At 36.8% G+C, this 25502-nt stretch overlaps 1 protein-coding gene across 1 annotated transcript in view; it reads right to left on the bottom strand.

Moving 5' to 3' along the window:
- ERICH3 (glutamate rich 3) overlaps window positions 1-25502 on the bottom strand; it is a 117846-nt gene that overhangs the window by 10392 nt on the left and 81952 nt on the right. The window contains 2 exon segments of the mRNA XM_043878246.1: window positions 10369-10812; window positions 20674-20910. Of these exon segments, the coding sequence (XP_043734181.1) occupies window positions 10369-10812; window positions 20674-20910 (681 nt within the window).

The following is a 25502-nucleotide window of genomic DNA, read 5'->3' as shown; positions in this document are numbered from 1 at the left end:
TCTGATTCAATTGATCCAAAGACTGTACTTCAAGAAAAGCAGAACTAGAATGTGATCCCTTGCTCAGTTTAAGGTGAGTTGCTAAGAGGCAGTTAGTTACTTACTCATCCCTCTGTGTTTGGAAACAAATAGTGAGATATCTGGTTCATATGGCTTTCAGGGGAAAAATGGAATGACTTAACTACATTAATCTTAAGAGAAAAAAATGTGGAAGTGAAAAGAAGTGCATCACATAGGTCAAATGTATTCTCTGTAAGAAGTACAAGTGCTCGGGCCTGGTGCACTGGGAAGACCCAGAGGAATCGGGTGGAGAGGGAGGTGGGAGGGGGGAACGGGATGGGGAATACGTGTAAATCCATGGCTGATTCATGTCAATGTATGACAAAAACCACTACAATATTGTAAAGTAATTAGCCTCCAACTAATAAAAATAAATGGAAAAAAAAAAGAAAGAAAAAAAGAATGCAAAATATCTCATAATATTTTTTACATTGATTACATGGTGAATGATAATATTTAGAAATATTGGATTAAATAAAATGTAATATTAAAATGTAAAAAAAAAAAGAAGTCTTTGAGCATCAGTTTTCCTCACTCATCCAGTCCACCAAATACAAAAAGGGTTTTTTTTAGTAATAATTCAGTTTAGAGATGACATCAACTCATGACAATTAGGTTATCGTTGGTTTTTTTTTTAATCAAGTCAATCTTTATTTTAGTAACTTTATAATAGTATATATAAGTTAGATATCATCTTTCCCACTATACTAATGCTGGCACTGTTTAACTAGAGAGTCTAAATAAACAGTGTTTTAGGTCTTTGTGTGTAAATCTGCTTGACCTACTAAGCAACAGAAATCCCAAGGTTGGCAGGACAGGAGGGTTGGGGGGAATCTGATTTGGTATCAATTACTGAAGCTCTGTTTCATCAGAGCCAACAGGACATCTAGGCTTTTCCCCAAGTAGTCCACAGGCTGTAAAGAAATATGGTTTACTATACAGTTACAGGATTGTTATGTTGTATACCTGAAATTAATATAATGTTTTGTGTCAATGATACCTTAATAAAATATTTAATATGATTTACAATAATAATAACTAAAATAAACAATTAGCAGCTACTGAACCAAAAGACTATTCTAAGAAGCCAAACAGTACTAGCATAATCTGTAAATTACAGACTCACTCAGAATCTCCTGAAGCATGTAGTCCTTCTTTCTCAGGACTGTAATCGCCACTTGCCCACGTCAGCTAGCTTGCCCCTGGAGGGTTAGGCTTTGGAAGTCAATGAGAGCCTGTACAGTTAGGTGCTGCCTGCTTCAGATTTAGCAAAAATGGGACACTGGCCTGAGCATGAAAGATTTATTAGGTGGGAGATCAGAAAAGGCCTCACTTGGTCATTTTTTTCTCAGATGTTCTTCTGAAACTGAAGCTTAAAAGCAAGACCTCAGCCAGTGTCTAACCTTGACCATTTCCCACCGACTGTAAGGGAGGACAGCGCGTGCTGAGACTCCCGTGTCAGCAGTGTGACACATCACCCTATTTCCTCTATCTATTTAGCCCTTCATCCCTCAAGGCTCTGCTCCTTCACCTTGCTATAAAGACGACCATTAAAAGCAAAGAGAACTGTCAGTTCCCATAGCATCTGCAGCAAAATGGAAGAGACTCATACAGAGAACTTCATAGGAAAACATCTTTTCCACTCAAATGCTATAGGATATTTCGAGATATTTTTAAAACAACAAAATATTATTACATAACAGTATTAGCTTTCTATTATGAAAACAAACATTTTAAAAATAATATGTTACTTTCCCCAAATATGAAAAGAGTACACATTCACTACTTGAAGCTTGAAATAATAATAATAATAAATACAACAATATCCTAGTTTCACCATTCAGAAATAACAACTAGTCAACATTTTGGCAGGTTTCTAAGTATATATTTTTTTACTCTACTACTATAGATAATATTTTGTATCCCATTTTATTCATTTAGCAAAATATTGTGACTGTTTCCATGTATCATTTAATAAGAACTATTCTTCAATAACTGCACAGATTATTCTAATAAAGTTTTACTAAAATTTGGCTAAGCAACTGCCTGATGTTAAATGTTGACTTGTTCCCATTTTTTGTGATTATAAAGCTACTTCAAATACAGCTCATAATTATTTTATTATTTCTGACTATTGACTCAGTATAAATTCCTGGAATTGGAATTATTGGGTCAAAGAGCATGATAACTTTTAGACGCTTTTGATATATGTTTCTCTATGTTCTTCAAAAAAGGAGGTATCAACTGATTATTTCACCTATAATGATAAGGGGTCTTATGTCCCTATACTACTGCTGACAGTTTCTCAGTTTCCACCAATTCCTTCTAAATTTGATAATTTAGTATTTGAAAAGTGGTGGCAAGGATATGGTCTTCAATATTAGTAGGCAAGCTTTCTAAATTCATTCCCTTTCCTCTGCTTCTTTTGAAGCTAAACAAACCAGCAATTCTGTATCAGGAGAAAGTTTTGCCAAGAATTATTTATCTGAATTTTAAGAGCCTAAGAAGGCCATAAAAACAGAGTAAATATATATCCAGGTTTATTCCAAGCTCCCGGTCACTTTGAAAATTATGACTGTTCTTTGATCATTTTTTGTGTGTTGCCAATCAATTATCTTTCCAACAACTCACCATGACAAAATTCATGACTAACAACATCTCCCTACACAGTGAAGATGTTCGTATGTTACCTTTGGCATTGAAACATGGCTTACAAAAGCCCAGGATTAATCACAACTCAAGACCACATCTGTTCAAAGATAACAGATGCAGAAAGCTAAGGTCAAGCCTCTACACAGTGGCGAGAGTAATCTTTTCAAAACTTTCAGCTCATGTCATTTGTATGCTCTGATTTTCCCAGTGACTTCCTATTGCAGAATAAAATCCTCCTCATGGCATAAAAGTTTTCTTTCCCTCTGGCCTCATCTTCTCCCACTCTCGGCTTGTCCATTCTGCGCTTGTCACACTGACCTCCTTCCAAATTCTTCACTCAAAAACTATGCTCCCAATTTAGACTCTGCATTTGCTGGGCTCTCTGCTTCTTGTGCTGCGTCTTCAAACGACAGAGTGACTGACCCCTGCACCTCATTTCCCTCTCTGCTCAAATGTCCCCTCACTGAGAGAGGCCAGCCCTAACAAATACTACCCCTGCCTCAAACCATCACTCTGTCTCCTTACCTTGATTTTCTTTCCTGCTAGCACTTAGACCATATGCCCCATTACATGTTTGTTTTTCACTTATTGGGCATATCTCTCCCCAGAATATAAAGTTCAATATATGCAAGCACTTCGTTATGTTCACACCAAGAACAGTGTGGCATAAAAGAGATACCTAACAAATATTTCAGAAGGAATCCATGAAAACAAACAGCTACATGCTTTCACAATTCACTCAGAAATTGTATTTAGAACTACAACTCTTAATGCATGATTTTCTTGTTCTTTCATCAAGACCATTCTATCCTGCCTACATGATGATAAAATTGCATTTTATTTAAATCCTACTATTTAGGTTTATATTACTTGGCCAAGCACTATGGCTTCTTCTGATTCAAATATGAAAGTATAAAATGCCTACTTCTATATACACTATATAAAACTTTATTCTTAATATTTTATTTGTATTCATAATGTATACATTATATTAACTTCACAGATTAAGGCACATGAATTATTCCACCATGAGAATACAATGTGTCACAATGCATTAAGACAGCTTAAACTAAAAATAACAGGGAAAAATAAACACATTTAAATAACACTATGCTCTATAATACTGAATTAACTCCCAAGGACACTATCTCATTGTAGCTTGCAACTATAATCTTTTACTTTACCCACTTCACTGCATACGACTTATCTCTTCTATAAATTCACCTGATTTTTTGGTGGACTGGACAAAACCTAATTAAGTGTGACATATTATAAAATAGTTAGAAGGAAGCTATCACTTTATGTTATCAACATGAAAGGTATGAAGGCATTAAATGCAGTACTTTACAAATTTGTCCATTGCTATGACTGAAAACAATTCAGATTAAGTTATATTAAGTTAGACACAACAAAACATCATTAATTGTGTGAGACTTTTTGGCCCAGAGACGTTCTTAACATAAGCACAATTTTTATTCAAAGTCTAGTGGAAAATGATTAACTCAGTGCTATGCAAAATGAGATAGAATCTTTTACACATTATCTCAGCCCCCATTTCATTTCAACCTAAGGTTCTAATCAGGGAGCTAAGTAAAATATTAAAATATACACATTTCAATCTTCACCAGCCTTCTGATTTAATTTATATAAGCTATGTTTTGCAGCAGAGTCACCTAAATGACCTTCATTTCAAGCACATAACTTTGGTTCCATCCCTTTCTCCCTCAGCCACGTAACTGAAGATGTAATTAAGGAGAAGGAACCACCATAACCTCTCTGCTTGGCATCAATATAACACACGATGCATTCAAGACCTGGTTTATTTTATCTGAAATTTTCTTAGGGATGTTTACTCATATAAAGACTTTTGAGAATATCTGTCATTACCTTTAACCTATTATTTTAAATATTTACAAATTTATTGCATCATTTCCTTGAGTTTATTTTAAAAACACCAGCACGCAACTGTCATTAATCTACTAATCCTTAGAGGTTTTGATGCCATAATTCTTTTACATTATCCTGAGTATTTTACAAGGTCCTTGTGCTATTTTGCTTATAAATGTCTTATTTTCCACTGTACTTTAATCTCTCTGCCTTTAGGTCTTTCTAACATAGAAATTTTATTCTTTTGTAGAAGATAGGACATAAAACAAATCTACCAATTCTTACACAGAAAGCAATATTTAAGAAAAGTTGCAAAGTTATACTAAGGCAACACAATGGCATAAAATGTACAGTATATAAGAATAAAAGTACAGTTATATATGCAGATATGAAAAGATATTAAGATATAGTGTTAAGTGAAAAACAACAACTTGTAAAACAATGTATCATGTTTCTATCTTCATATAAAAATGACATCTGTATGTATATAATATGATACATTTAGATATGCTTATATAGAGAGAAACTTTTCTGAAATCATGCACACAAAAAAATACTTATCCACAGTTACTGCTCAGGAAATAGAAAAAAGGCCAGGCAAGGAAGACCCTAGCTTTCATCTTATTCTCATCCATTCTGTATTATAAAAACTTTTCAACCAATCTTTTGTAAGAAAAAAAAAATTTTCAAAAACTTAAAAATATCTATTACCTTTGATCCAGAAATTAAACTTCTTGGAAACTAGCTTAAGAAAATAATTATTAATTTTAAATTATCTTAGGTAATAAGATATTAGGGTACTATTAACAGCAGTGAAAATAGGGAAAAAGTTAGGGAAATGGTAAAATTATGAAAAAAACAGGATGGAATAATACACAGACATTAAACATATTCATGAAGATTACATAATAACATAAAAATGCTTATGGTATAAGGTTAGGAATAAAAAGAAAAATACAACATTTTATAGAAATATGACAACATAGATTTGTAGACTCTAACTTTAGAAATAAAAAGCCTGACCAAATGTTGAAAGTGATTTTTGTGTGTGATAAATCCACAGATATTTTGAAGACCACTTTTTACAATCTCCTAAATGTTATTTTGTAAGCTATTAACGAAAAATAAACACCAAAAGAGGTCTGGTACATACATACAGTTCAGTACAGTCACTCAGTCGTGTCTGACACCTTGAGACCCCATGGACTGCAGCACTCCAGGCCTCCTTGTCCATCACCAACTCCCGGAGCTTACTCAAACTCATGTCCATTAACTTGGTGATGCCATACAACTATCTCATCCTCTGTTGTACCCTTCTCCTCCCGCCTTCAATCTTTCCTAGTATTGGGGTCTTTTCCAATGACTCAGTTCTTTGCATCAGGTGGCCAAAGTATTGAAGTTTCAGCTTCAGCATCAGGGTCCTCCCAATGAATATTCAGGACTGATTTCCTTTAGGATACACTGGTTGGATCTCCTTGCAGTCCAAGGAATTCTCAAGAGTCTTCTCCAACACCACAGTTCAAAAGCATCAGTTCTTCAGTGCTCAGCTCTCTCACATCCATACATGACTACTGGAAAAACCATAGCTTTGACTAGATGGATCTTTGTTGGCAAGTAATATCTCTGCTTTTTAATATGCTGTCTAGATTGATCATAGCTTTCCTTCCAAGGAGCAAGCGTCTTTTAATTTCATGTCTGCAGTCACCATCTGCAGTGATTTTGGAGCCCCCCAAAATAAAGTCTCTCACTGTTTCCATTTTCTCCTCATCTATTTGTCATTAAGTGATTGGACCGGATGCCATGATCTTCATTTTCTGAATGTTGAGTTTTAAGCCAAATTTTTTACTCTCCTCTTTCACTTTCATCAAGAGGCTCTTTAGTTCTTCTTCACTTTCTGCCATAAGGGTGGTGTCATCTGCATATCTGAGGTTATTGATATTTCTCCCAGCAATCTTGATTCCACCTGTGCTTCATCCAGCCCAGCTTTCACATGATGTACTCTGCATATAAGTTAAACAGGGTGACAATATACAGCCTTGACATACTCCTTTCCCGATTTAGAATCAGTCTGTTGTTCCATGTCCAGTTCTAACTGTTTCTTCTTGACCTGAATACAGATTTCTCAGGAGGCAGGTCAGGTGGTCTGGTATTCCCATGTCTTGAAGAACATTCCACAGTTTGCTGTGATCCACATAGTCAAAGGCTTTGGCATAGTCAATAAAGCAGAAGTAGATGTTTCTGTAACTCTTTTGCTTTTTCTATGGTCCAACGGATATTGGCAATTTGATCTCTGGTTCCTCTGCCTTTTCTAAAACGAGCTTGAACATCTGAAATGTTCACAGTTCACATACTGTTGAAGCCCAGCTTGGAGAATTTTGAGCATTACTTTGCTAGCGTGTGAGATGAGTGCAATTGTTTGGTAGCTTGAACATTCTTTGGCATTGCCTTTCCAATCCCAATAGGGATTGTAATGCAAACTGACCTTTTCCAGCTCTGTGGCCACTGCTGAGTTTTCCAAATTTGTTGGCATATTGAATGTAGCACTTTTACAGCATCATCTTTTAGGATTTGAAATAGCTCAACTGGGATTCTATCACCTCCACTAGCTTTGTTTTAGTGATGCTTCTTAAGGTCCACTTGACTTCACATTCCAGGATGTCTGGCTCTAGGTGAGTGATCATACTATCATGGTTATCTGGGTCATGAAGATGTTATTTAAATAGTTTTTCTGTGTATTCTTGTCACCTCTTCTTTATATCTTCTGCTTCTGTTAGGTCCATATAATTTCTGTCCTTAATTGTGCCCATCTTTGCGTGAAAACTTCCCTTGGTATCTCTAATTTTCTTGAAGAGATCTCAAGTCTTTCCTATTCTATTGGTTTCCTCTATTTCTTTCCACTGATCACTGAGGAAGGCTTTCTTATCTCTCCTTGCTATTCTTTGGAACTCTGCATTCAAATGCGTGTATCTTTCCTTTTCTCCTTTGCCTTTTGCTTCTCTTCTTTTCTCAGCTATTTGTAAGACCTCGTCAGACAACCACTTTGCCTTTTTTCATGTCTTTTTCTTGGGGATGGTCTTGATCACTGCCTCCTATAAAATGTCACGAACCTCCAGCCATAGTTCTTCATACATTAGATCATAAGAAAGTCATAAACCTTGCCATCTAGTGTTGAACCCATTTGAATGAAAAGATAACAAAATGTTTTAAAATTATAGATGTGATCAAGTCAAGAACACAGATTTCCCATAATAGTTGAGAAAAACAATAAACCTGTACACTTTTAATTTCACAAATCCAAAGGGAAAACCCACTTTTTTCCAAGTGATGTGATTCTAGTTAAATGCTTCTATTAGTCTATATATCACCTAATTAGAGCCCATGTTATGTGTAGATTATTTTACAGAAAGCTGTCCACTTTCATAAATCCAAGTAAACAATCTAGTTTTCTGATGTGGAAATAAATGAAATAATGTCAGTGTTGCTACTGAACTTTAACATTCTACCTTTTGGGTCAGCAGTTTGCTAAATTGTACAAATATTCTAGATTATATTCCGTGTACCAGAATTGAATGATGAAATTCAAGATCAAACATTTGAATTATTTGATTAAAGAGCTTCAAATGTATTTTAATAGAAATCCTAACTCACACATGACAAAATCATTTTGAAAATGTAGGGAGTCTTAATGTTATAATTCTAGGGCATAGGTTGGCAAACTTTTTCTGTAAAGGGCCAGACAGTGAATCTTGAGGGCTTCGTGGGCCATAAAGTCTCTGCTGCAACTACTTAACTCTGTCCTTGTAGAGCAAAAGCTGCAACTGAGAATATGTAAATAAATAAGCATGACGCTTTTCAATGAAAATTTATTTTCGGGAACTGTAATATGAATTTAATATAATTTTCATAAGTTATCACATATTCTTTTGATTTTTTTCCAATCATTTAAAAATGAAAAAAAATCCTTAGCTCACAGGCAATACAAAAAGAAAAGTGGTGGGCAAATTCAGCCTGTGGGCTGAAGTTTGTCAAACTGTTCATTCTAGAGTTTTTGTTTAACTTATTCTAAGCTAATATCCCTTGCTACTTCCCCCTATTCGGCATGCTTTTATCCTCCTCCTTCCCACCTTCAAAATCTTATCTAACCTTTTAAGTCCTCAAATATGTCCTTCACGAAAACTTTCTAGGTGTCCTTTATCAAATGGGCCTTCTCTTCCTTTGAAACTTTCATTTGTACTTTCTCTGGTTTTATACATGACTACTGACCTTGTCCAGTTATGTATATGCCAAGCCTTCCTCTTAACATTTTGTGGATGAAACCCTCTCTTCAGTTCAGTTCAGTTCAGCCGCTCAGTCATGTCCGACTTTTTGCAACCCCATGGACTGCAGCATGCCAGGCCTCCCTATCATCACCAGCTCCCAGAGTTTACTCAAACACATGTCCATTGAGTCGGTGATGCCATCCATCTCATCCTCTGTCGTTCCTGTTCTCTCTGTTCTCCTCCTGCCTTCAGTCTCTCCCAGAATCAGGGTCTTTGCAAATGAAACCCTCTCTTACACATTTCTTATTGACCATGGTGCACGGCAGAAGGTTAATGATGATGGCTGAATGGAAAGATAACCATTTGACATCCTCAATTCCTGGATATGGGCCCCAGTGGTTTAATAACAGCTTTTAAGTTTCTAAAAAAGATTATAGTTATTAAAAGTATTCATTAAAAAATGTATTCATAAGATTTAAAACATAGATGGGTTTTAGTAATATTAAAATGTGACAACAAATTTTACCTTGGAGTCAAAAAGAATGCCCACCATGTTGGTAGAGAAGACAGATGGAGAGATGGGAGAGATATAAGGCTCGGGGTGCTATGTGAGAGCCAAATATCCACAGGACACAGCTCAGTCCTTTAACTGTCCTCCTAGAGTTGAAAAAAGTATCAGACATTCCACTGCCTGTGGTATCAGGGCCTGACCATCCTGGGACACGTCTTAGGGTTTTCAATGTCACATTGAACTTCCTATACACCCAGGAAACCCCTGGATCAGAAAGTTACTCAGCTTCACACAACTCAAAGTGAAGTTTGCAGATTTCTATGAAATCTTTAAATTTTCTTTTAACTCTAAATTCCTATTGCACAGATGCAATAGATGTTCAGAAACTGGAGCCACTCTCCCTAAATTCACATCCTAGGAATGTTTCTTATTGTCTATATGATCCTTGACATCTTACTTAACTTCTTCAAACCACAATTTTGTCATCTGTTAAAAAAAGAGACAATGACAAGACAGCCTAACTCATGGGGATATTGGACTATTGTGAGGATTAGGCAAGTTTCTATATGTAAGTACTTAGCAGTATTACATAGGAAGCATCTATCAGTGTTAGCTATATATACAGATGACTGCATATTTAGAAAAGAACAAATAGCATTGCTAATATTAAATAACCTCTAAGAAGCCACGCATACCCTTGCCTTCAGACATGTATTGTATTTTATTTGATTTTTGAGATAGAACTGCCATAGGAAGGAATTACAGAAAATAGGAGAAAAGCTATATAAGAATTATCAAGTAATTTTTAAAATGCAGTAGAAGGAAAACAGCAAGCTGAACATACATGTATGGTTATGTGACATAGAGAGAAATAGGAAAAAATTGAATCCTTCTGGCATTATCACAACAGTATTTCCCAAGCTTTGGCAGAATGCAGTGATCAAGATCAGGTTCCATGCACAAGGGACAATGGCAGGTCAACTCAAAGGCCATACTTACCACCTTTATCCACCCTATGGGGACCTGCCTTTTTATCCTTCACCTTAGCAGTGCTTTCTTCCCAAAGCTTACTCTTACTCTTTTCCTTTTCTTCCTTGGAAACATGTTCCCTGGACTTCTCAAACAAGCTCTCTGCAATCACTCCAGTTCTTTTCTCTGCTTCTTGTTCAAGGACATTCTCCAAATTTTCCTCTATCAGCAGAGGCTTGATCTCCACATCTGTTTCTATTATTTCTTGTTCTTCAATTTCTGGAGAATCCTCAGTTGGAAGGTGGGTTTTTCCTGGCTTATCACTTTCACTCAACTCTTGAGAAAATGAACTTCTGACACTTTCATTTGGACTGTTTTCAGCGTGAGTCTCCTGGTCCCCCAGTGCAGATTCATCTTCACTAGAACTAGAATATGGGTGACTTCTGGATGAGGTTGATGAAACAGTTTTTCCATCTATGAAAAATAAAAATGATTATATCATTGTATTTTCATAAGGGGAAATTTAATAATTATTGTGGGAATTATGTTCATAATCTTATTAACATTTTAAATATAGTTTAGTAGATTTGATTCCCTTTTCCCATATATTCCACATACTTATCATGATAAAGAAAAATCTATGTAATCTGTGAGTCTATAAAAGTTTTTAATAGAAAGTCACATTTGAAAACAAATAGGATTTATTTTTTGAAAGCCATCTCATTGGAAAAAACTATCTGTTTTGTTACAGAAGAAATGGAATAATCTTTTACTTGTTCAGCAGGAGCACTTATTTCATTATTATCTTGGGTAGCCACAGTATTCTCTGTACATAAAGTTTACATTTTTATCTATTGCAACACACACCTTACTAGTATAGTCTGGTAGCAGAGTATGGTAAAAATATCCATCATTGTTGTTGTTCAGTCACTCAGGTGTATCCGACTCTTTGTGACCCCATGGACTGCAGCATTCCATGCTTCCCTATCCTTCACCATCTCCTGGAGTTTGCTCAGATTCATGTCCACCGAGTCAGTGATGCCATCCAACCATTTCATCCTCTGTCGCCCCCTTCTCCTCCTGCCCTCAATCTTTCCCAGCATCAGTTATCTTTGTATTTGCATAATACCTAGATACTTGAAATAATGCATGTGTGTGTGTGCGCGCACATGTGTGTGTATAGAAGGAAATGTTGTTTTCTTTCAGGTTCCCCAGAAGCAGATGCTGAAATGAGGATGCACAGGCAAGTGATGTATTAAGAATATGCTCCAGAAAAAGTTCTTCCAGTGTGGGGGAAGCAGGGAAGGGAAGGGAAGAAGTCAGTCAAGGGAGCTATTTCAAGCAACATCTCAGCCTCAGCCCAAACTCAGGGAAAACACTGAAGTCTAAATTATATTAGAATTTTTCCTCCCTGGCAGACTCTGGGCTCTCACACTCTGCTCCAGTTAGACATGGCTACGAGCCACCCTGGGGGGACATAAACTCCTTGACACTTCCAAGCTCTTTGTGCCTGAGGGTGAAGCCAATCCAGTAGCTCAGGGCTGTCCTCTGAAAAAGACAGAGGATGCAGAGCTGAAAATGGGCACACAGAATTGGTAAAAGAGAGTCTACCTGATGTACGCTGATGTGATGCTACAGATACTCAGTCTAGAAACTTACCGCAGCCAAAACTGGTTTAGCATTTGCTACCTGCAAACACTTTAAAGTATCTCCAAGACAGTCACACACACACACTGACTCTGTAAGGAAGATGTGCTGCCTAAATGTCACGGCATACACTGCTGTGGGCCAGAAAAATACAAACTTGCCTTTGATTTTTTTAACAAAATAGATCCATGTTATAATTGTTTTTTACAGGATACATTTTTTTTTTTCTAAATGAAAGAGCCCACACTTACAAGCTGCTTAGCTTTCTTGTTTTTCTCTTCTCTGTGTGCTCTGGACTCTTTTTTTCTGTTTATTTCTTTTCTGCTTGGCAGCTACCCAGACGGCTGTAGCAGCTGAGGCAGAGTTTAAGGGAAGAAATACCTGTCTTTACTCTTATCCTCTTTCCTCCAGCCCCAACGGCTCTCCATGACAAGGTTTAGCATTTTAAGTATAGTCACTGAGACATATCGGAGTCTCCACAAAGATTTCAGAGATGCTACACAGCAGTAAAAAACAAACTCCAAAAAGCCTTTAAGCAACAGAACCCCTTAAGTACAATTCCATTTGTTCTTATCACTCAACTACCTTGGCAGGCACCAGATGACCACTGTTTCTCAAAGGAGTCACGTACTTCAGCAGCTCATTTTTTATCTCTGTTGTATAAGATCTAGATGTGCTGTTTCTCGGTGGGGAATGTACCGATCAAGGACAGACGTTCTCTATCTTATTTGTACCAGTTGAGAAACTTCAGGGACTATGATCTCCCCCTCTCTTCAGTGTCTCACATTTGTTTTTTTTTAAAAAAAGAAAAACAACTCCTGTTTGCTAGTGGTTTGATCAGTGGTTTTCATTAACCGCACAATTAGCTAGGACACAATGTTATATTGATACTTGTTATACATCCAAAAATATCCATATCTACCATCTGAATGTTGACATGAAGATGCTCACTTTTGGCTCTGAGTGTTGTTCACGTAATTTAAAAAATGAGAGCTCCTCTTTCTTTAGCAGCGTCTATTAATTGATTATTTTATTTCAAAGGCTGAAACGAGCTCTGGTTCAATTTTGAGTCAGTCCTTAAGAGAAGAAAGATCAGCAGAATGAACAGCGAGGCTATCTGACCTCCCTTATAAACTCATTTCAGTTTTCAAATTTCTCTCCAACCTCCTTGCATAATCTTGTTTCACTCTCATTTCTTATTTTCATCTTCATACAGATGCTGGGGCAAGGCTTTGCCTACAAAAAAGCTCAAGATGCTTTAGGACCACAGAATGGGCTTTTCAACACTAATTTTATTTATTCTCTTAGAAATAAAGTTTTTATGTAAAAATTTTTATATAAAGGAAGTTTGAGAGCAGACATGTAAATTGTATACTTTTTTCATCAGGAGGGAAAAAATCTGTCTTGGAGGCATGTTAGGAGACAGCTCTGTCTCCTACCTGGAGTAGGAAATGGCAACCCACTCCAGTATTCTTGCCTGGAAAATTCCATGGACAGAGGAGCCTGGTGGGCTACAGTCCATGGGGTTGCAAAGAGTCAGACACAACTGAGCAACTGAGGATGCACTGCCTCCTACCAAAATTCCATTAGTCTCTTCAACGCTCCTTTAGGTACTGATGCTAACAATTTACCCTTGCTCTCCATGGTAGGGACCTGATCTGCACCCATTCCCTAAGTCCTCTGCCAAAGCCATCATGTTTGGTGCCACAGTTCTACCTCCTAAGAAGGATCCCTGACTTTTCTCTCTCCACATTCAATCAGACCCCAAATCCCTTCACTATCTTTTCTCTTCATGTGATCATAACTACTCAGTGATAATAATGTCTTCTTTTACATCATCATTTCACACAACACGAGAGTGACAGAAAACACTATGTGTTTCTGTAAGACAACGCTAGGTGTTCCAGTCATGACTAAGCTACTCATGACCTAAGACTGGTTATGCTACTTCTCTGAGCCTCTGTTTTCTTGGCTGCAAATTCTACCTATTGTTCTCAATAAATAATTACAGAAATTACATGATAAAATTAATCTCACCAAATCAAATAATAATTTCTTTATGATTTTCAGTCTTCTTCCCCAATATCATACATGATAATCAGTTCAGTCGCTCAGTCGTGTCTGACTCTTTGCGACCCATGAACCGCAGCATGCCAGGCCTCCCTGTCCATCACCAACTCCCAGAGTTTACCCAAACCCATGTCCATTGAATTGGTGATGCCATCCAACTATCTCATCCTCTGTTGTCCCCTTCTCCTCCGCCTTCAATCTTTCCCAGCATCAGGGTCTTTTCGAATGAGTCCGCTCTTTGCATCAGGTGGCCAAAGTATTGGAGTTTCAGCTTCAGCATCAGTCTTTCCAATGAATACCCAGGACTGATCTCCTTTAGGATGGACTGGTTGGATCTCCTTGCAGTCCAAGGGACTCTCAAGAGTCTTCTCAAACACCACAGTTCAAAAGCATAAATTCTTCAGCGCTCAGCTTTGTTTATAGTCCAACTCTTACATCCATACATGACCACTGGAAAAACCATAGCCTTGATTAGATGGACCTTTGTTGGCAAAGTAATGTCTCTACTTTTTAATATGCTGTCTAGGTTGGTCATAACTTTCCTTCCAAGGAGGAAGTGTCTTTTAATTTCATGGTTGTAATCACTATCTGCAGTGATTTTGGAGCCCCCCAAAAGTCTGACACTGTTTCCACTGTTTCCACATCTATTTGCCATGAAGTGATGGGACCAGATGCCATGATCTTAGTTTTCAGAATGTTAAGCTTTAAGCCAACTTATTCTCTCTCCTCTTTCACATTCATCAGGAGGCTCTTTAGTTCTTCTTCACTTTCTGCCTAAGGGTGGTGTCATCTGCATATCTGAAGTTATTGATATTTCTCCCGGCAATCTTGATTCCAGCTTGTGCTTCCTCCAGCCCAGCGTTTCTCATGATGTACTCTGCATAGAAGTTAAATAAGCAGGTGACAATATACAACCTTGACATAGTCCTTTTCCTATTTGGAACCAGTCTATTGTTCCATGTCCAGTTCTAACTGTTGCTTTCTGACCTGCATACATGTTTCTCAAGAGGCAGGTCACGTGGTCTGGTATTCCCACCTCCTTCAGAATTTTCCACAGTTTATTGTGATTTACACAGCCAAAGGCTTTGGCATAGTCAATAAAGAAGAAGTAGATATTTTTCTGGAACTCTCTTGCTCTTTTGATGATCCAGCAAATGTTGGCAATTTGATCTCTGGTTCCTCTGCCTTTTCTAAAACCAGCTTGAACATCTGGAAGTTCACGGTTCACATTTTGCTGAAGCCTGGCTTGGAGAATTTGAGCATTACTTTACTAGCGTGTGAGATGAGTGCAACTGTGCGATAGTTTGAGCATTCTTTGGGATTGCCTTTCTTAGGGATTGGAATGGAAACTGACCTTTTCCAGTCCCATGGCCACTGCTGAGTTTTCCAAATTTGCTGGCATATTGAGTGCAGCACTTTCACAGCATCACCTTTTAGGATTTGAAATAGCTCAACTGGAATTCCATCACCTCCACTAGCTTTGTTCGTAGTGATGTTTCCTAAGGCATGATAAGTACATTCTAATAAATTTCTTTCTTGTGATTTCACCCTGTATATTATATTAGGAATAGTAGTCACAGTCACCATTTAATGAGGAAAATAAGACAAAACCTGATCGTGATTATGCACCTACTCTACACCAAGCAATGAGGTAAGCACTTTACAAGCAACTCATTTAATCCCAAGGAACACTTATCTTCTTTTTCTTGATCTAGAATGTAAAAACTACAGAAGTTAAATAATACCCACTGTCCATTAGCTATAAAGAAACAATTTTTGTAAAATACTGCTTCTGTAATGAGGTGTTTCCACCCGAGTTCAATCCCTGAGTCTGGAAGATCCCCTGAAGAAGGGAATGGCTACCCACTCCAGTATTCTCGCCTAGAGAATTCCATGGACAGAGGAGCCTGGTGGGCTACAGTCCATGTGGTTGCAAAGAGTTGGACATAATTGAGCAACTAACACTTTCACATTTTCAATGAAATGTTTGTACTTGGTGTAAGGGAGAACTTATATCCTCCCTTGATAATGAAATGAGTTCATTATCAATTCATCAGTAAGATAAATATATACATTACTTTGTAAGGATAAATATCTAAAGTAAATTCAGATGTAGCAGGAGGAGAAGAAGCAAGCTTAAAAGTTCCTCCATATTTATCTTTAATTGGGTTTTCTAAACATTAATATGAATACTTAAAATACTGAGAATATAATCAAATCATGTGTCACATTGTGCTGCTTAAGTCTTTTTCAATTTATCCATTAATGTAGTCCACCAGCCATGCATTTCACAAGATTTTATTGAGTGTCTCAATAATGCCATTGCCATGTACAAGGCAGATTGAAAACTGTGGAGAAACACCTCATAGATAAGTAATTTATGGAACTAAAAGAGATGCTGCATTTAAGTATCCATCTGAAAGCCATGACTTCCTACTTCAGTGATCCAAAAGTGAAGATAAAATGAGGAATTCTTACAGTTAAGAAAAATTAAAATGTGACTGAAAATGCAGATTTCAAAAGCTACATATAATCTTCCCCTAACCCTCTCCAGTCTAAGGATTACTGAAGTCCACAGAGTGTGGTTCAGAGCATATACAATTTCAACATAGAAGGAGCATCATTCCCTCATATGCATCTCTTCAAGCCCATAGTCAGACCCAGAAAGGAAGAGTGAGATATCTGAAGTACGTCAAGTAAAGAGAATATTTTTGTGACACTGAGATTTTTAAAGTAGTTAAGGCCGACTGCTTCAATAGAGTGAAAATAGCACAAGTAAAATATTATCTTTCTTAATAGAAAAAAATTGCTTTAATTCTTGTTTCTTTCTTTGTATTATGGGAACAGATTCCACCTCTCTCTCTCTTTCTCTCCCTCCGAGTCCCCCCTGTTCTCTTTCTCATAAGGAGCTACTTAGTCTTTACCTCTTACTCATAGGTACTATCATCCAAACTGTCCACAAAAGTCTGTTCTCTGCAACATGACACTTTCCCCCTCAACCTTATAACATTTATCTATGACAATATATTTTCAAGTGGTGAATTAGCTCCCGGGTTGTCAACACAAATGCAGAGAAAAGGAAGCTGTCATTCTTTTTAAACGAAGGGAAGTCTCACACATCATTCTCAAAGTAGGGTCTTCTCTTAGTGGGTGCTCAGTCCCTCGCACTCCATCACTTGTGAGCTGCTCAGCGCAGGGTATTCATCAAGGCAGGCCGATGCAATTGTTCGCTGGCAGTTTCAATGGGGCCGACTTGTCACAGGAGTGACAGCCTGGGCAATTGTTTGCCCTCTGGGAACAGGTGCAGGCAGGTTCAAATGAAACACATCCAAACACTAACAGCAAGATTCTTAATCATGTCAATAAAAAGGATGTACCAGTGTCTGGGATGCAGTGGTCACAATATGCCTCTTAGACTTTTGAAGATGAAATGCTGTCTGGCTTTTCAATAGAGTGTACCAAGGAATCTATTATGTCATTATCATTTTTAATACACATTTCTTGTTTGCCGGATGAAATCTCTAATTCTGATACTCTGCATGCTAAAAAGCATGTTTTTGAATAACACAGGGTCAGGGTATCAAAATAATGGGATGGAAAATAAAAGTGCCTGGAGGTGGAAGAAAGAAATGGTAATAAGCACTGAGATTTTTACTTCAGAATAATGGCAAAGTTTAAATGTAAATATCAAGAATGCAAAGGAGCTATTAAAAAGGATTGTTCAAAAATGTCATTACTGAAAGAAAAATAGTTAACCAGTTTAATTTGGGGCTTTTGAATGTCCCAACATTGTGGACTAGATTCTATATGTTCTGATAGCTTTCATTACATAACTATTTAAAATATTATGTATTCTATACCTACCTTACGCAGCTAACTCTATACAATGTTTTGAAAAAAAATTCCAATAATAATCACACAGTGTAAATGTAACTAGATAGCATGGCACTGACAGAAGTATTTTAGGACTCTTGGTGTTAATCAAGTAATTCTTAATATTCACAAAATATCCTTTAGGAAATTGCCTCTGTGAGAAATAACAAAAATAACACAGTACTAGCTTTTGTAGTATAATTAATCTCTGCATTATTAACTTGGGTGATTAATTTGAGAGGCAAAATTTAACACACATGAAACTGTAAGTGGAAAATGAATTATGCCATGATAGAGTTTCATAAAATAAAGAACTCAGTGAAGGCTGTGGAAGTAGGAGAGTCTCATGGAAGAGGAGAGCAATGAACTGGAAATGAGCAACAGGCCGGGGAGTGGATCAGTGGAAGAGAAAGGTAAATTTAGGTAAAATTAAAATTTTTCCATTTTATTTTCTTCTGTTTAAAAGCAAAACAAAACCCCAAAACAGAGGTTAAAAAATAGAATAAGATGAAGAGCTCAAGATAAATGCCTCTAAAATATACATTCTTAAGGAAACAAAATCCTTTTATTAGAGGGATTTGCATTAATTTTAGATAAGTAGATGTTGACTGATTTGGAGAAATGCTACATTGTTTTTCTCCAAAATCCAGGCTCTGAATTCTGCATCTTGGCTCCACCACTTTCCAGCTGTGTGAGTTACTTAATCTTATTATTTCCAAGTTTCTTTACTTGTAAAATGGAGGCAAAAAGTACCTGCTTTTTTAAGAGTTGTTTGAGGTAAATCAGATAATTCATGTAAAATATTTAATACAAAGCTTGGTACAAAATAGAGTCTTATAAGCAATACCTATAGGATACTTTCCTAAACTTGGGATTCCAGTTATTTAGATGCAAACAGTATTCAACGTTAAAGCTTACCCATCATTGTCAGCTATTCAGTAATTATAGGTCTAAATGATTAAAGCTTTCCCTCCAAGTAGAATTCAAGTACTACATATATCTTTGTCTGCTTGAACATAAAAAAATTATCCTATCTTGGAAGAAATTCATTTGATCCCAAGAAGGAAGTTGATTACACAATACAAAAATAATCCTCAGATGACCATATATTGAAATAATGTACTGACTCTTTATAAAATCAATAGATGACAATTCCCCACAATCATTGAAGAGATAAAAAATTGAGTTCCTCTTTGTTTTGACTAGAGTATATTTATACACAAACACATTTTCAATCTTTTTCCAGGTTCAAGTATAGTTTCTTTAAAATAGGATTCAGATGACATCACTTTTCCATAGAATTCTTTTAACTTTTTCTATATCATATAGGAATATAAATTAAATTCAACATTTACACTGAAGATGAGAAAAGAAACACATATTAGGCATGCCTAGAAATATAAAATGTTAAGTATTAAGAAATTTAAAAGGCCTAATTTAAGACTTTACTAAAAATTTTCAATGCCTGACTATTAATATACAGTAGCTCTTTCAACTGTAATTTAAATGGCAGCAAATCTTTTCAAATGTACTGAGAGTTAAAGTCATTCTAGTTTTTCACATTGTGTTTTTCACGTGTTTCCACATTGTGTTTTTTCACATTGCTTCACTCTTGGCTTTGACTATCAGAAAGTTTAGGATTAAAGTTTTAACTCAAGGGTAGTCATGATCCCCTACGCAGCTCCCAGCAAAATTATCTTCTCTTTTACTCTAAATAACTTCTGTTCTTTACTTTATTGCCCTGTGTATGTCTGCATGAAATTTTAGGATAGGTTTTCTTAAATTCTTTCTTGAAGAGGACAAGGTGACAAACTATTTGCTCTTGTGATTACTTCATTACTTAATTTACTCTTATTTTGTATAATTCAAATATATTCCTTGAATTCAAACTTTTGATATTTTTATACAGGAAAAAATTTGAGAGGTGAAAAATGGAGAAAATGGACAGCAACTCAAAACCTCATCAAAATGTGCCCTAATTTCTCTAGTCTAAAGCAAACTGCATAGACATACACACACTTAAATATAAGAGGCTATTATTATCACTGATAAAATGCTCAGAATGTACCAGAGAAGATATATCATTTATTTACTAAGACCCACATAGCCTTGGCCAAACATTTTCAAGGGACAAAGCCAGAAATGGGTTCCTTCTTTGGATATTATCTTAGTAACTTAACATGTTTTAAAAGATCTTAAAAATCCAAGATAAGCCATAAATGATGAGGGTTTTTTATCTACCTGAAATATTATGTATTTTTCCTATGAAATTCAGAGTCATTTTAGGCTTGAATATTGTAAAGGGGAAATTTTATCAATCTTTCCATAAACTGATATACCAGCATTTTATGTTCAAAGAAAAAAAAAATGAGCATAAATAAGGGAGAAATTTTCAACTTTCCTTTAATTGAATAGGAACCACTTTTCATTTTCCAAAGCCAAAAGAAATGGTCTATACACGTGCGTACATAACAGAACATTGAAAAAAATTTTTTAATGAGGTAACTTTCTAAGTAAACAGTGTGTCACTACAAATTTTACCTGACACCCTGCTGAAAAATTCCAGCAAATTAAAGAGAAAGGATTCCACAATGGGTATCTATGGACATGGGTTGACCAGCATCTTCTGGAAAGGGTACCACGTTCTAAACAGTCATAAAAGAGGATTGTCTCATTAAACATCAGGGAAAGTAGCGAGTACACCTGCTAAACAGCCTATGTCACATGGTAAGCTAAACAACTTGCCTTGTTTGTCATCTTCCAGTTCACTCTCTGAGCATCCATCACCCTCATCTTTCACATTGTCATCAGCATCTGGTGCCTTCCACAAAGAAGTTTCACTTTCCCTTTCAGGGTCTAAATGATCTTTTTCATCATCTGAGGGTGACTTTGACGTTTCATTCATTTGATCATCAGCCTGTCCTTCTTCATTAGCTTTCCCATCTTGTTTCTCCTCATCTGCTTCAAAATCTTCTTCATATTCTGAGAAAAGAAAATCTCCACTATGAGAATGAAAATAGAATCCCTAATACTGAGCCCATTTCACTTTAATGAGGACTTTGACTCTATTATCCTCTGCTCTCTGGGCCTTTCTTCACTTCTTTTTCACACAATTAGTGAACATGGAAAACTAATAGCAAATGATCAAAGATAGCAATCAGTTACATATACAAGAACACTAAAGAAATGAAGCTCCAAATGACCAGCCTGAAACCTAATAAAAGCTCATTTACAAATGGACATCATCATCTACAATAACCAAAATGGACAAGAGAAGAACTTGATAGAAAACAATACATTAGAAATAAATTAAAAATGAAGAGAACAGGATTATAATAATGAAAGTTAATTTGGAGATCCAGTGAGGTCATATTTTAGAGGAAGCATGTTCAAAATATTTGGATATCAAGTTAATGAATAGTGAAGTAGAAAAATTCAATTAATCAAGCCCAAACGCCCTGAGAAGTAACACTATGAATAGTAAATTCTTTGAGAGCACCAAATGGACATCAAAAAGGCATTATGAAAGATTCTATACCTGGGCTAGAACTGAAATCATATGCATTATTCATTCCTACAGTCAATAAAATAATTACATTCCAAGGATAACAATTCTTATAAAATAGGATATTCCTGTCACAATCATGAATTTGCTTCATTCCCTATAGAAGTGTAACACAACTGCAGCAGGAAAAGGAATCTGTCACATCAGATAAACGCCATCTGTCCCTTGTGGTTATAATTTTTCACCTTTCATATTTAATTATTCCCCTTTTTCTTCCACCAAAAACTAAAAATCTTGAAGTGACAACATGCCAAAGATAGAGAGCAAAAGGATTTCATGCAGAACCAATTAAGCAAATAAACAATTATCTTTAAAATAAAGATTACAGGGAAAATAAAGGTTTCCCTTTTTCTGTGTTTTAGCTATTAGATAGTCTGTTTTCTTCTCCAGTGGTGGGGGCCTCTTGGGTAATTACTTGAGAGTGGTCCACTCTGCCACAATGAGAGAAACTTAATTCAGAAATGCATGCCCTGTGCATATGTAGAAAGCTCTTTTAATGCAGAGAAAGTAGGAGGGTCATGTTAGAAGAAAAGGGAAATCAAAAACTGTAACAAAAAAGCAAACAAAGAGAACTCGTGAGAATATTTTCATGAAAGAGAGTTAATATGTATAAAGAGAAATGCAAATTATCAGTAGGACAAAATTATAAAATAAGAAAGGAGATGAAAAATTTAGTTTATATTGCATAATACAAACAGAAACTACTAGTAAAAACAAATATTTTGATTTCAGGCCAAGTAAGAGGATAACTCCTCACTTGGTCCAGTAAGGTTCTCTTTATTGAGAACTTCCCATGTGGAAGAGGATAAAATTGCAAAAGACATTACAGTAACACAGCCCCTGCCTATCAACGGATCTACAATTTTTGTAGAGGAAATAAGACATAGATACACAAGAAATACTGTACTCATATTGGAATAGTTTTTATACTTGACCCTCATTAAGTCTAGTTTTAACACTATTGGGCTTGATTGCTGTAGATTTTTATATAGGACTCTTGATTAATAACATGAAATAATGCCAAATAAGTGGAATAGGGTCAAATTCAAGAGAGGAAAGTCATTCGGAGATTGTGGAAGACTTCCTAGGGAGTAGCTGAAGTTAGCCACAGAACACACACACACAGAGAAACACATCAGAAACAGGTATTTGCTGTTGGTCATAGGATAAGCAGGGACAGATAGGACATGAATAAATTGCTTCAGTTTCATCAACTATTACAGAGTGGTGAAATGTGAGGGTTTTGGAGTCACATTGTCATGTATCCAAGGACCAGTTAAACACAGCTCTGTGACCTCAGTCAATTTGCTGAACATCTTTAAGTTCCAGTTTCTTCATTTATGGTATGAGTGGTACCTGGGGCATATTAAAAGCAACAATGTTTAAAATGTGCTTAGTATAGTGCCAAGGAAAGTAGGTACCTAACAAGTATTGTTCTGTTGTTTTAGTTGCTAAGTTGTGTCTGATTCTTTTGTGACCCCATGGACTGGAGCCTGCCAGGCTCCTCTGTCCGTGGGATATCCCAGGCAAAAATATTGGAGTGAGTTGTCATCTCCTTCTCCAGGGGATCTTGCCCACCCAGGGATCAAACCCTGGTCTCCTGTACTGTCAGGTGGGTTCTTTACCACTGAGCCCTCAGGGAAGCCCAAATAAATATTAGAGATTAGTAGTAATTGTGATTGGGGAGTGGAGGGAGTTGGTAGTAGAACAGGAGAAATCACACACAATATGTGCTATATTGACAGCAATACACTTTAATGGTGGCACCTGATTAAAATGAGAGAAGAACAGTGTCGATAATTAGGACACAATTGCAGTTATATTATTGAAGCAGAGGAAAAATCCCTGCATCCTGTTTGGCAGGAGCTTCAGTGCTTTCTCTCAAAGAGGAAAATCCAAGGCTGCCCCAGCTTTGTTCTATCATCACAGTTAAATACTAGTCTCCTATTAACCAGGAGCTCTGCATTAGCATCAGAGCTCAAAACAACTCCTTCATCTATCTACTCATGTTTTCAGTATGAATGAACTAGTGGCATGCTTTCTGGATCTCTTTTCATAATTTCTTCTGTCTCCCCATCTCATCTTTATTCTCCCAGAGAATGTAATTAGGTTGTTGTTTACCATCCCCACTAATGAGGAAGCAAGTCAGTGCAAGGTCAACATCAATCCAGCCGCAACTCTGCCTGGCTGACCTCCACACAGGCTTCTTGCTGCCCTGACCATCAGTGACTGTTTTACAGAGAGCTGAAGACTTTATCAGCTTTTTCTTCTTTCTTTTAAATGGAAATGGGCATTTAAAATCCATTAAAAAGATCTTGAGAAAAGCTGTATTACAGGCATAGTATGATACTCATAGTACCATTTTGGTTTAAGAAAAAAAGTACAGAAATTGAACATAGCCCAAATAAACATATCTGTATGTCCTGAAATAGATGGGGAAAAAATGGAAACAGTGACAGACATTTTCTTGGGCTCCAAAATTAGTGCAGTGACTGCACTATGAAATTAAAAGATGTTTGTTCCTTGGAAGAAAAGCTATGACAAACCTAGACAGCATATTAAAAAAGCAGAGACATCACCTTGCCAACAAAGGTCCATATAGTCAAAGCTATTGTTTTTCCAGTAGTCATGTACGGATGTGAGAGTTGGACCATAAAGAAGGCTGAGCTCTAAAGAATTAATGTTTTCGCACTGTGGTGCTGGAGAAGACTCTTTAGCATCACTTGGACTGCCAGGAGATCCAGCCAGTCCATCCTAAAGGAAATCAACCCTGAATATTCACTGGAGTCAACTTACTGGGTATTAAAGGTAGCAGAGTATGCCACCACACACTCTGCCACTGGGGCATAAGGATTGTTTTGAGCTGAAGGCAACTGAGAAGTTGTAAGTAGGAGAGCTCTCAGCCCTCATCCTATTTCCCTAAAAGTAAGGCATAAATTTTTCTCTTAATTAATTAATTTTTTTAACTGTGCTGTGTCTTCCTTGCTGTGTGAGGGCTTTCCCTGGTCGCTGAGAGCAGGGGCTACTCTCTAGTTGGAGTGCACAGACTTCTCACCGCAGTAGCATCTCTTATTGTAGAGCAAGGGCTCTAGAGTACACGGCTTCAGGAGTTGTGGTGCATGGGTTCAGCTGCCCCTGGTAGCATTTGGGATCTCCCTGGACCAGGGATCAAACCATGTACCTTACATTGGAAAGTGGCTTCTTAACCACTGGACCACCAGGGAAGTCCCAGGACATAAATTTTTGAAGGTGTCTCCCCTTTCCTCTCTCCCAGGGAGGACAGAAGTTAATCATAGGAGGCAACTCTGATCCTTAACAGCCCAGAGATGGCACCAGAGAAATCAACATAAACTTCACTGAAACTAGCCCTTACATAACGTTAGTTTCCACTTAATATTTGCTTTCCCACAATTTGCTGTCCCTGGAAACTCAAAGTCATTTTCCTTTGCCTTGTCACTTCTTGAAAAAAATATACTATTCTTTCATTAGATGCCATATAAGCCCAAGTTCTAAGCACCACTTTGAGTTACCCAGCTTTGAGTGCCCCCATCCATATGCACGATGCACCTGCTAACAAACTTCTGTTTGTTTTTCCTTTTTAATCTCCTGTTGGTTTTATTTACATGGACACAGCTAATGAACCTAAGATGGATAGAGGGAAGGTCATTTTTCCTTTCCTACAGAATGAATCCTAGCTCTGCTACTTTCTCTCTGTATGCCTGAGCCTTATTTTCTTAAAATGGAGAGAGTAATAATATCTACTACATCAAAGGAAAGCTATGACAAACCTAGACAGTGTATTAAAAAGCAGAGACATCACTTTGCAGCAAAGATCCACATAGTCAAAGCTTTGGTTTTTCTCACTGTCATGTACAGATATGAGAGTTAGACCACAAGGAAGGCTGAAATGTCTTAGAAGTGATGCTTTTGAACTGTGGCACTAGAGAAGACTCTTGAGAGTCCCTTAGACAGGAAGGAAGTCAAACCAGTCAATCCTAAAGTAAATCAA

Source organism: Cervus elaphus, chromosome 20 (genome assembly GCF_910594005.1).
Source record: "Cervus elaphus chromosome 20, mCerEla1.1, whole genome shotgun sequence".
Taxonomy (NCBI): domain Eukaryota; kingdom Metazoa; phylum Chordata; class Mammalia; order Artiodactyla; family Cervidae; genus Cervus; species Cervus elaphus.
Note: the sequence above shows the minus strand (reverse complement) of the source record. Positions and strands in the feature narration are given on the sequence as shown.